The sequence below is a fragment of the Mytilus edulis genome, chromosome 10 (assembly GCF_963676685.1).
Source record: "Mytilus edulis chromosome 10, xbMytEdul2.2, whole genome shotgun sequence".
Lineage (NCBI taxonomy): Eukaryota > Metazoa > Mollusca > Bivalvia > Mytilida > Mytilidae > Mytilus > Mytilus edulis.
Genome location: NC_092353.1, coordinates 19,454,405 through 19,467,590, shown reverse-complemented (window position 1 = coordinate 19,467,590; position 13,186 = coordinate 19,454,405). Strand labels below are relative to the sequence as shown.

Here is a 13,186-nt window from a genome sequence, read left to right as displayed (position 1 = left end):
ACTGCAGTAGTTTGTACTGAATTTTGAAAGTTTTTTTCCCTGGTTATTCTTTTAGGGATTTAAAAAGTAAGTTTTCATGTGAGAAAATTGTAATTAGAGTCAAATAAGAAATCAGGATTCTTCAATTCCATAAATACTAGTGAGTAGTCATGAAGATAAGACAAATGAATTAATTCTAAATACAAATTTAATGAGTTACACAATGTTACTTGCAAATAGTACATTTCATACCTTTGTATTATTTAGTAGTTTCAGAGGAGATGTGGGTGAGAAAAACCAGTATCTTAATTTAATAGTATAGATAAACTTTATGTTACCAATGTAAGATTTGAATTTACCACTTTGTGTTAAGTTAATGATTGTTTGTTTCAGGACACCCATCCACGATGTATATGTGCAATCTGTGATTTCATGGCTGAGCACGCCTATGTGATAAAGAGACACATGATGAGACATACAGGAGATGGTTGTACATGTGAAATGTGTGGTAAAACATACAAGGTGAGGCAAGACAAATTTAAGGGCTTATTATAATCCCCCCCTCTTTCTACACATATAACTACTACCTGCTTTTAATACTTCAAATTACCAATAGAAGGTAACTTCTTGTTCCATCAAAGTCTGCTGAAATGTTTGACCAGTTTTCAGTACAGCCTTGTGTGTTAAAAAAGAACTTTGTAAAGAAGTTTGCCCATTTTGCGATTGTGATCAGATGGCCTCAAAACTTTATATTTGCAAAAACTGTGAATATATTTACACCTGTCAGTAAATTTCTTTGATGTAGAGCTTATATGAAACAGATGATTATCTCTTGGGTTAACCAGAGATATCTATATATGTACATGGAAGATGTCCAGAAATAATACAATTAACCTCAAAGATCTGTAAATTCTCCTCTTATAGATCAAGTGACTTCCGATACTACAAAGGAAATTTAAAAAATGATAAAAGACAGTTGTCTAATGAATGAGCTTTGCATGATTTTTTTTTACTTCAGAACACTTGTCAAAAGCCTGGTGACTAATCTTTGTCAATTGACACACGATGAAGTTGACCTTGTACATACATGTACTTGTACATGGAGATTATCACAACTTGATCCTCATTCATTTGTACTCTCTTTGGTTCATAGACATATTATTTTTGAGGGAATCTGAATACTATAGGTTGGCCTATTTTGCTGTGACATTCCAAATTGGCCTTTATGACTGATTTGTGAAATAAGAAAGTTTAGACTTTCAGACTTTCAATCAGGCAGTTTATGCCAATTTGATTTAATTCTGACTATTCTGAATGTGTATTCGACAAAAGGTTTAATATTGTGACTAATCTTTCGACTAAGGGTACCTAAGGATCATGACTCCACAAAGAGTTTGGAGAATAAGATACGTACTAAAATCCTGTAGATATATTTAGCCTTTTTTGTATGTGATAACACTTAATTTAGGAATATATCAAATCTCCTTTTATTTATATCTAAGGTATATTATAAAGAAAATCAGTGTCAATGATATATACCGGCTAAAGTTTGAGGTAAAATGAAATCCATTATTTTGTCCCTGGAATAAAAAAAAAAACAACAGAAAAGTTTAAAAAGAAGATGTGGTATTATTGCCAATGAGACAACTCTTCACAAGCCTTTCAAAAATATGAAAGTTTTAAACGAATTGTTGCTTTAATCTGGAAATCATTTTTTTGCAGAAAGGCCACTGATGTCACTTTGGCACCTTAAACATGTTGAAATTTACAATTTAGCTTAAAATAGCAATTTTTCTCGGAGCTTTAGGTCAGAAAATATATATATGAGCAAGAGCTGTACCTAAAAATATACTGTACACACATTACCATCTGTGTACATAAAAGTGGCATAAAAAATTATCAATGCAATAAATGCTCAGATATTGAAGTCAAGAAATGATGTTTCACCTGTTGCAGGAATCTAATATCTGTTCTAAAAATATCAATGATGTCATTGTAAAAGTCATCTTTAAAAATTGGAGTTATCTCCCATTGTTTAGAATTGTCTTTGAATCACCTACAACCCTTGCTTTATCCATACAATGCAAGATTTAAATTTACTTCCCACTGATAAAATAATTTACCCTCCAGTGCTTACAAGCACTTTGATTTAAAACTGTTACCTCATGGTGGGAAAGGGAACGGATACATTTAAATACTCAACAAAATAGAAATTTGAAGCTACTTTGATATGAGGAAATAATGAAAAAGCAGGAAATTATTTTCCATTGGAAGTTAAGCTAGGAAATAGCAATCAGGATACCAGGAATTCAAGTACCTTTCAAAATGAGTAAATAAAGAGTACTTATGGTGTGTATTGGAGTCAATTGAGTAATGGGATGTGGGTTTCTGTGTATTTGTGTGCATCCTGTAGAGTCAAACTAAATCTGTACCATTCATATCAAATGATTTCTTTATTTGATATTCAACCTCTAATATTCCTAAACATAACCCTGACCCTTAAGTATAAGCTAAGTGTGATCATAAGATCTTTTTGCATATCTGCATATAGAAAGTAACATCCTTGATATAATTAATCAATAAAAAAGTGTTATAAAATTACAAGGATCACTTAATATTTTGATTTTTTAAGTGATTTTGGTGAACATCCTTATTGTTATAATTTTTTTTTTTTTAAACGAAAATAAAAATGTGTACCACATAGAGAATGATCCTTGGTGAATAACCTGTCAACTTTGGTACAATTATTGAATGAAAATAGTCTTTGCTGCATTTAATAATTCTATAACAAGTAGAATAACAAAAATACTAAATTCCGAGGAAAATTCAAAACGAAAGTCCCTTATCAAATAGCAAAATCCAAATCTGAAAAACTTCAAAGTTAAAAAAAAATCTTTTAGTAATTAAAGTCAAATGAAACCTCAAATTAAATAAAAATATGCATATGTTTTTTTATAACTAAATGGATAGTTTTCATTATAAAACTTATGTACATGTTTTTTTCTGAGGAAAATTCTTTAATTTGTCCTCATTTAGAAGAAGTTTACTTATTTTTAATTGCTTGCTTCCAGGAAGCAATTCACCCTCATATTTTCCATATGCATAATAACCTTAGGGTGACCCTCCTCGTAAAAATCCAGTGATGGCAATACACATGAATCTGTCATTGAAATAAACAATTATATGATTGTACATGTTAAACATGTGCTCAATACCCATGCTTTTGTTGATTGTTTACTATAAGGTGACAATCGGTAAAATTCGGCTTCAAAACATGGCATCTAATGAGCAGCCATATTTGTTAATTCATAACAGACAGGGTGAAAAAAAATTGACGATTATACGATATATTTGCGTAAAAATTATAAAATCGTGCACGAGGACTAAGTTTATGATATATATACATGCATTGGTTCAAGAATTGGATAAACATTATTTTTTACCAGTCGCTCGTTTCATATGACTTTAAATATCCACTAAATGCCATCTATAATAGCCTGGGCTTGTTAAAATATTGATGGTAGACTTGCACCTACCCCTTCACTCTGAAATGAAGAAACATTAACTATACACATGGCTTAAAACTGAAGACCTGCATGGTTTGAAAAATAGAATTTGGTTCTTTTAATGTTTCGAGTCCTCAACTTGTACTTATTAACTTGAAATTATAATTTCTCCTTTTAGATGAGTGAAAACCAGTACTAGAAGTTACGATTGTAATTTCACAACTTTTCAATTCATGTAGGATAAAATCTATCAATTAATTGAAAATCTGCTAGAAAGCTGTCATACCAATTGGATGTGTAGGACCCTTGATCACATAATTGTTAATTTTATGCCATGTGTTTTCTTTCATTATGATGTATCAATATTTAAAATTGAATGAGATGAAAGATTAATGTTTGTACTTTTATCTACATGTATATATTTCATTTTGAAAGGTGACTTTGGTATTAATTTACTTCTAATTTCACATTTGTAGTGTCTACAATTTTTGTTGACCATCCACTTTTGTAGACTCTCAAAATTTTATAGTTTTACACTGGATTTTAGAAATTTTATTTTTGTTGACCATCCACTTTTATATATTTTTAACATTTTATAGTTTTACACTGGGTTTTAGAAACTAAACTGCATAAATATAAATCAGAGTAATATATGATTTGGTAGTTTGAATAATAAAACCATGTGTATATTGGTTCGTGCTTGTTAAAAGATATTTTATATGTTCAAATTATGCCAATTAGATTTGCATTAAGATGACAAATTTTAGGACAGACATTGCTTATCTTAGACAATAAAAGAAGTGGGTTGAATAAAAAGCCTCAAAACAGCCACATTTTTTTTGTCAAAATTTCAAAAAAGGATTTATTGACCAATAGAACAATGAATCTTAGCTAAAACAATTACTAAATAGGAAATAGGTCTCTTTGTTCAAAATCAACCAATTAGCTTACATTTTTCAGACTTCACAAATTTTGGTTTCCAAGAAATTTAATGAGAAAAGGGTCAATTTTCATTGTTTATTTTGACCAGAAATAACAGCTCATACATCTAGATAACAAAAAAGATCTTCAAATTTTCTGTTTTTAAAACTGTGGATTCATTTATTTTCATTTTCAATTTTAGTGGATTGCTGAAAACTTGCATTTTACTGGATATTTGATTTCCTAGTTTTTGCGATTTCTTTATAGAAAGCCTACTAAAAACATGTTATTTGTTGTTCTGATTTCTTTACAGAAAGCCTACTGAAAACATGCTATTTGTTGAACATTTAAATTTGTGGTTCACAGTACCAGCAAAACCCATGAAAATTGATTTCCAACAAATAATAATGAATCCACAGTTACAAGTAACATATTTGACTTGAATCTTGAGTTAAGTGAAATCTTGCACCCTACGTTTCGTTTCCTATGTCTAAATGTGGTTGAAATCCATACAGTTTTGTAAATTTTTACTAAAATACCATGTCTTTTAATCATTTGGAGCACTTTTTATTTTGGCTCAAGTAGCTTTTAATATTGGGGATCAAATGAAGGCAAGAGTTTTGATAGGGCAGTTTATAATGTTATGTACTGATTTTCAAGTCATAAAAAGGCCTAAAACTGAAAATATATTTACTTATTTGAAGCAACAAGTGACAAAGATATGTCTTTGAAATCTATGTCAGGGTATTTTCCTGGATTTTGTTTAACATTGACCTATTAATAAGATATAAACAATAATAACATAAATGTTGTTGGAAGAAGGCACTTAATCATTGTTAATGTAGTAGGAAATACTCAGGATATAAAAGTATTAACCAAGGACTTATTATACAGCGACGTTATTAATTAATGCTGATTTGACATGTAAATCATTACTGCTGTACTTTGGTCCTTGTACAGAACAGTACCCTCATAACCACCATGTACTATACATGTACTCAATTCTTCATAATTATGTCTCTTATGTGTCGCCATACAATCCAAAATATCAATATTTGACTTCAGTGGATTGTTTTGAATCTTTGTTTGATATTGGACTCCTAAATAAAACATTTGTCTTACCTGTGATGAAAATATGGAAGGCAAGAGCAAACAATTTCAGATTATGTCAGCCTCATCTAGATTAAGGTCTAGTCTGTGTTTCAAGTAACTATGCTCCCCCACCCCCAAAAAATAAAATAGTAGGCATACACTCATTGCTTTGTTCAACCATCCATTGGTCTATCAGTCCAAAACAAATGCTTTTTGTTTAAAATCTGTTGATGTTATGTTTTTATCAAAATGACTTATACTGATTGGTATATAGGTCAACGTTCAAGGTCACTTTAATACTAACAAAAGTGATTTCTTTTAAAAAAATGCTAATTTAACCAAAAAAAATCTCGAAACCCTTGCTTTACAGATTAAAAGATATATGCTGATGGAAGATATAAGAAAGGGAATGAAGCCTAATGATTTTGGGGTCAAAGTTTAATGTTACTATAACTTGAATTAGATTTTACATTGGAAAAAATGGTTTCAAGATTATACTTTCAAATTCCTTAAATAAAAATAAAACAAACACATAGAAATAAGACAATAACAATCAAAACCAAGGAGTAAACAAAGACTAAAAAAACCAAAGGTCATTTACATCAACAGTTAAAAATAACGAATAAGAAACAACACGAACTCTACTAAAAAACGGGAGTGAAATCAGGTGCTCCGGAAGGGTAAGCATTTCCTGCACCGTATACGGCACCTGTCGTGTTATTTCTTTGTTCAGTTCGGTAATAATGGAAGGTTATTATGACTGAGGAAGAATATCAGATAGGATTTCTGACACACTTTTGTCATAATGGCCAATCAGCTCATGATGGCGACCATAAAATTTCTTGAGTGATGACCTTAATTTAATTGATTCATAGCCCTGTCTTAGCAACTTTTGAGAAAGCAGTATTCCTCGTTCAACAAAATCAACGTACTTTGAGCTAGCTCTAGATTAACGTATTAATTGAGACACATATATACTCCATATGCTGATGCTGCTGGGATCTTGCTACACAGAAATGGAAAGTTGACTATAGGAAAATTTAAATCATCGCGTTTGTCATAAATTTTGGTATATATATAGAAAAAGGGATATTCCTATCAATTGTTAGTTCAAATATAACTTTAAAAAATCGTTGTTTCTGGTCTAGATTTAGGAAACACTTCACAAATAAAACTGTTTCCCTAAGGGGAAGTTAACCCTGGACATTCAAAACCGTAACATAAATCAACTAAACCTTTTTTTTTTATTAAAACAGTTATATCACTTGAAGACTTGAAGTATGATCTTGAATTGGTTCCTACTTAAATATGAATGTGGTTTTCAATGTTCATTTGGGATTTTTCTTCCTTGAATGAAGGTCTCTATTTTCTGTTGCCTGTATGACCTTGGACTACTTCTGAGTAAAAGATAGTCCATGAAAGACTAGTCTCAAGTTTTTCTCAAATTTAAGGGGGAAATATCTTGTTTGTTTTAGGAAACAAAATATTTTTATATGATTTTCAATTATCAGAATGAAAATTAAACTGATTTCATATATTCCTCTTATATATTGTGATAGAATTTTCTGCAATCAGTATTTCTATTTGCCTCAGAAAGTTGTCCTGTGTTAACAGTTTTTTTCACTGTTTTTTGTAACATTGTATGCAGATCAAACAGAATTTCCTTTGTTTAGATTTTTCTTGTTGTAAGAAAAACCTTCATTAGTTTGTGAACACAGTATAATGGTCTTTGACAACAGTATAAAAGAAATAAAAGCTTTGTCAAGGAGTGGTTGGTAAATTTTCATGGAGATAGATCAATTTGTGGTTCATACATTTTCTGTGACATATTTCCAAATATAATGATTTTTTTTTTTATTATATACAAGAATTCAAAAAATCATTATAGGAATGATATGCAATTCATAAAATGCTTTTTGTCAATTTACTGTTGGTGAAACCTTTCTTTTAATTAGGATTGATTGATTTTTCTATAGCTTAGTTGTAATTATTTCATGTGTATCCTGGACAAGAACAAGTTAAACAAATTAAAAGAAATAGGTAGGCTCTGCAAGAGGGTTGACCTTTGATGAGGATAAAGGGCAGGGAAATTATAACTGCCACTAGAAAAAGTGTAGTTGGAAAGGGCCCCTAAGTTTTGCCTAAAATTAACAGGACCTGTTCAGTAGTTGTAACAAGGTTTCTATTATAATTTGCAGAGAGTATTGCACTCTTTTCACACCAACTTTAACATCCCAACCTGAAGTGTAAACCTATACTGCTAAATGGAAATCTCCTCATGATGGGTCTTAGTACTGGATAGTATTGTCCTGGGGGTAACCCTTTATAGATAACCAGTCAACCTTTAGGAATTTTTGTAAAAGAAGGTTTCCTGCCTTTGCATATGTGTATAATATAAGTTTTGGTTTAAAATGTGTACAGTGCATTTAGGTGACTAGTACAGAGATTTCAAGGTAATACAGTGCTGTAATTAGGAGAATTCCAAAGGTTTCTGGTGAATTATACCACCTCTATGTAACTAATTATACAATCTCTTACCTGGCCATAAAGGTGTGCTCTGTTGCAACCTTTAGCAATGAATCGTAACAAAGGTATCATTACTCAATAGTGAAATTTGTTTTGTAAAGTATTTGTAGTATTAACTTGGCTTCTTATAAAGCATGATCATCTTGTTTTGAATAGTTAATGTGATGAGGTCATGGATTATTTATGTTGTGCTTGGGATACACTACAAGATTCATTTACAAAAGTGAGAAACAAGAGTAGAACTCACGAGAATAAAACATTCTCTATTTGTACTAGCTCCAAGCATATAAGTATGTCAGGTTGATCTTCAATTGAGTTTTTTTATACCCCATTTATGGGCATTATGTTTTTTCGGTCTGTGCGTCTGTTCGTTTGTTTGTCCATCCTTTCGCTCGTCTATCTGTTTATCTGTCTGTCTGTCCCACTTCAGGTTAAAGTTTTTGATCAAGGTAGTTTTTGATGAATTTGAAGTCTAATTAACTTGAATGTTAGTACACATGTTCCCTATGTAATGATCTTTTTAATTTAAATGCCAAATTAGAGTTTTTACCCCAATTTCATGGTCTATTGAACAAAGAAAAATGATAGTGCAAGGGGGGCATCCATGTACTATGGACACATTCTTGTTGTAAACTAATTTACTGGAATTTAAATTGACACTTTATATTTGTGTTTAGTCCTTTTACACACCATTCTTACTTAAAACTACAAACGGAGTATGTTTTTCATACAGTCACACTTTTCATGATAGTACATACTGAAATGTACGTTTAATCAATTTATTATTTGATGTATTGTCTTTTGTGATTTCAGGATCAATACATTTTAAAGATGCATATAAAGATGGTTCACATGCCAGCTGATGTGTTGTTTGAGTGTACAATATGTTATAAAAAGTTCACAAGGAAGGCACATCTAAAACGTCATCTCAGAATACATGAAGCTGAAAAACCTTACAAATGTCCTCACTGTGAATATAGGTATGTTATAAGTCTACTAAAAAACCTTACAAATGTCCTCACTGTGAATATAGGTATGTTATAAGTCTACTGAAAAACCTTACAAATGTCCTCACTGTGAATATAGGTATGTTATAAGTCTACTGAAAAACCTTACAAATGTCCTCACTGTGAATATAGGTATGGTATAAGTCTACTGAAAAACCTTACAAATGTCCTCACTGTGAATATAGGTATGTTATAAGTCTACTGAAAAACCCTACAAATGTCCTCACTGTGAATATAGGTATGTTATAAGTCTACTGAAAAACCCTACAAATGTCCTCACTGTGAATATAGGTATGTTAAGTCTTCTTTTAACCATTCCAGTTATAAGAGCATTCAGAGTAAATGAACAGTAAAATTGAGAATTGAAAGAAACAACAACCCGACCAAGGAGCAGACAACAGCCGAAGGCCACCAATGGGTCTTTATTTATGTTAACCAACTTATTTTACCAACACTTAATTTCGTTTTTCACTGTTTTTTGAAGAGTTTAAGGCAATTTATTTTCTCTTTTTGAAAAAATATTGTAGTTCAGAAAATGGTAGGCCAAACTTTTATAAATGTGCATTAATTATTGCCTTTTTTCTGCTCTCTAAAAATGAGTAGGTTTACAGTATTGTAAGATAAATTGGTGGCCTAAAACATGATTGAAAAGTAGGCTTATAAAACTGATCATAGTTTTGGAGTAGTTCATTGTCTTTATATAGAGATATTAAATTGTTGCTGCAATGTATATAAATGATGAAATTTCGAAGCCTCTGGTCAGGTCATCCATAGATAACTGAGAAAGATCAGTGTTCTCAAAAATAAAAGTGAAAACAAAGATTGTGCAGAAGTACTTAAGACTTGTATGCTGTTGATGTGTAGTTGTGTGCAAAGTACTGCAGAAAGTAACAAAATCTAGATATGTATACATATTTGATGCCTTCAAAACTAGCTTTGTATTAGAATTTAGATGTAGAAAATAAAAAATAAAAAAATATTTTCATTTAAAAAATAAACAGAATCGAAATTTGTTGATACAGAGTTTATTACAGTAGAAACTTTGAACAGGATAGTACACTTGATATAAATCTACTTGATGTCATTATGATGTAAGTAATGACGTAACTGTGATGTATTACTTATAAGGTTTTGTTGATCCATATGAAGTGATTATTATAGAAGAAGAAGAAGAAGAAGATGCTTTATTTCCATAAAATGGAATCACAAGGAGCATAAAATAATATCATTGTAATATTATTCTTTTACAAATATAATAAACAATACAGTATACATAGTCACAAACACAAATATTAAAGAGACAACAGTTTTCACATATTAGTATATATATTATACGATGTAGGTATCACAAGATATTCATGTAAATAGCCTGCTTTTATACCCCTAATATACTGTAGCAGACGGTAAATATAGTGACAGAGTCCATTCCTTGTCCATCTTTCTATTCATTTTTCCTTCCCATATTCATATCCGGAACTACTTGGCAGGATTTTGTGAATCTTTTACAAAATCTTTAAGTTGCATGGTGAACTTTTCTAGCTCTTATTTCATTTCTTCATCATCATGTTTTTTTTTGCAGATTTACTTTGGCTAACCTAGGCATTTAACATATCTGAACACTACAGTACATATTTGTGTCCACTTCTCCTTCTAAACCCCTCATCAGAATGATCTCAAGAATCAACTCATTTCTTTTTGATCATGTGACATCATTGTTCACCTCCTGTTGGTGTTTTTAAACCAAAGTTATTTTGGGGAGGTACCTATTTTGTATCCACAACTCTTTCTTATCCAAAATCAGAACTTACTGAAGCATTCTCATTATCTTTCATCACATTGTACATCTCAAATTCTGTTTTACTCAAAATACCTGAGGTGTTTAGTTGACTTTTGCTCACAATACCATCTATTTCTTCTTTTGCTCATACAACATTGTCTTGGCAACTTATTTTTACTTTGACTTATGATAATTTCAACCTACATTGTTCATGTTGAAGGACCTTATACATGATGTTTAACAGAATTGATTATGATGTAATGGATTTTTAGCTACCTGTTTTCTCATCTTTTAAATAGACATAAATAGATATCAATTTTAATGAAAAAAATTGCAGAATAAGGCCTACTATAGGTAAAGAAGCCTAATAAAAAAATCTGTTTTATATAAGGTTGAGAATAGAAGAAAATATTAAAATGTCTAACCGACATTCATGATTAAAAGTACAAGTATAAACGCAAATAGCAAATAGATTAATTGATGAAAAATGTTAATAATATAAAAGTAAACAAAAACTTTATGTTTCCTTGACACAAATTATTGACCTTGTGACCAGCTTTTTTATGGTGAGTGTATTAAAGTTCATCTGTTTTGTTATCATAGTTGAGGATGAATTTGCTTCTAACATTTTCTGATGTTTCAAATTTTTTTTGGCGTTTTGTGGACTGCATTTGGTCTATTCCTAGTTTTTCTCTTTAGCCATGGTAGTGTTGTCTGTTTAACATCAGCTAATGGTTTCTGATATATATTTAAGCAGATGTGGTATGATTGCAAATGAGGCAAGTATCCACCTAAGTATAAATGAAGTGGTAGTAACTTATAAAGTATACGCCACCATAAGATCTTTAACAATGAGAAAAACCCATACCGTATAGTCACCTATAAAAGGCCCTGACATGAAATATTGAGTAGACTAAAGACCTAATTAAAAACCAAAACAATATAAAAAAAAACAAATATGACAGACATAAACCAATAACAACCATTGAACTACAGGCTCCTGACTTGGGACAAACATAAAAAATCATGGCAGAGCTAAACATGTATGTGAGCTCTCAACCCTCCCCAAACTTGGACATTCTTTATTTCTTTTCCATACAAAAATGAAGGAATGTTTGTAGTTCGTAACTAAGTGATGTAAAAGAAAAATCTTGCAATACCTTAATATTTTTACTAGTATTTTTGGAATTATAGTAATTGAAGTGGCAATACATTTCATATTTTGCCAGAAAATTTCTTTAATAATAATATGATGTTTTATATGATGGGAATTTGTTTCTGTTGCTTTCTATTCTTTTTTCTAATTTTTAGCCCCACAATCAGACCCCAATTGTTTTTACATGGTTATAGAAAATCTTGATACAATATTAAGTTTTTCCTCTGTAGATAATATATCAATTCCCCCTAGATATGAGTTCTTTTTATAAAACTGATGTTAAACCTTTACTCTGAATGCTAAATCTAAAACAAGTGTATTACGTAGAAATAGTGTAGTAGATTAGTGGCATGACCCAAGCAGTTCATATCTGGGCCACACGTAAGTCCATCTGATCCAGGAAATATATTCAGTCCATTCAGCAATTTCTAATGTTTGAACATTTGACATGTCAAGTAGTTGTGGCGACACTGTCCTCAAGTGGGATTAATCTGTTTAGTCAATATGAATTACCTCCCTTATACCAGGTCTGTCAGATATTTCACTGGTGGAGAGAAAAGTGAAATTTGACATACGGTACATTATAGCTACCTTTATTTGTTAATAAAAAATATGCAATAGAAAATGAATGAGCTTTTGTTTTTGAATTAGCAGAAAGTCTGATGAAATTTACCTGATGTAAATGTTTGTTTAATGCAGTATGATTGAAATGAAAATTGTCTAAATGTAGATTTAAGAGAAGTTACTGAAAAAGATTCTAAATATAGGGTTGGTGACCTGCAGGTTATTGCAACTTGCACTAGTGCAATTCTTATGAAAACAGTATTTTTTATTTCAAGTATTTTTTATTTTATTTTTAATAAATTAGCATATTTGGATAAACTATATGCATGTAAAGTAATTTGTCTTCATCTTTGGCTGTTATACATACATGAAATTGATAAAACATTTGCTTTTGATGTGAGAAAAAGTGTTCTAATTAGTCCTAAAACTGCTGTCTTGCAGTTTTTATAGTCCATGTTATTTTCAAAAAAATGTAAAAGTTCATTTAATTTGTAAAGGTATAAGATGTATATCATTTTATTTTGTAAAGACTTTGGAAATGCCATAGAATTTGCTGAGAGAAAGTGACGGTGAGATACCTTTTCAGTCCTTTCACCTCCATTGTACTAAGAAATGTATGCAGTATAGATCAAAAAGAAATCTTCAGTTCAGTTGAAAT

The 13,186-nt window shown here is 30.7% G+C and overlaps 1 protein-coding gene across 2 annotated transcripts in view; it reads left to right on the top strand.

Moving 5' to 3' along the window:
• Nucleotides 1–13,186, top strand: part of LOC139490592 (uncharacterized) — a 116,972-nt gene that overhangs the window by 35,001 nt on the left and 68,785 nt on the right. For both annotated transcript variants that reach the window (XM_071277468.1, XM_071277467.1), the window contains exons 13-14: nucleotides 373–501; nucleotides 8,838–9,004. In XM_071277468.1, the coding sequence (XP_071133569.1) occupies nucleotides 373–501; nucleotides 8,838–9,004 (296 nt within the window). The remainder of the gene's footprint in view (nucleotides 1–372; nucleotides 502–8,837; nucleotides 9,005–13,186) is intronic.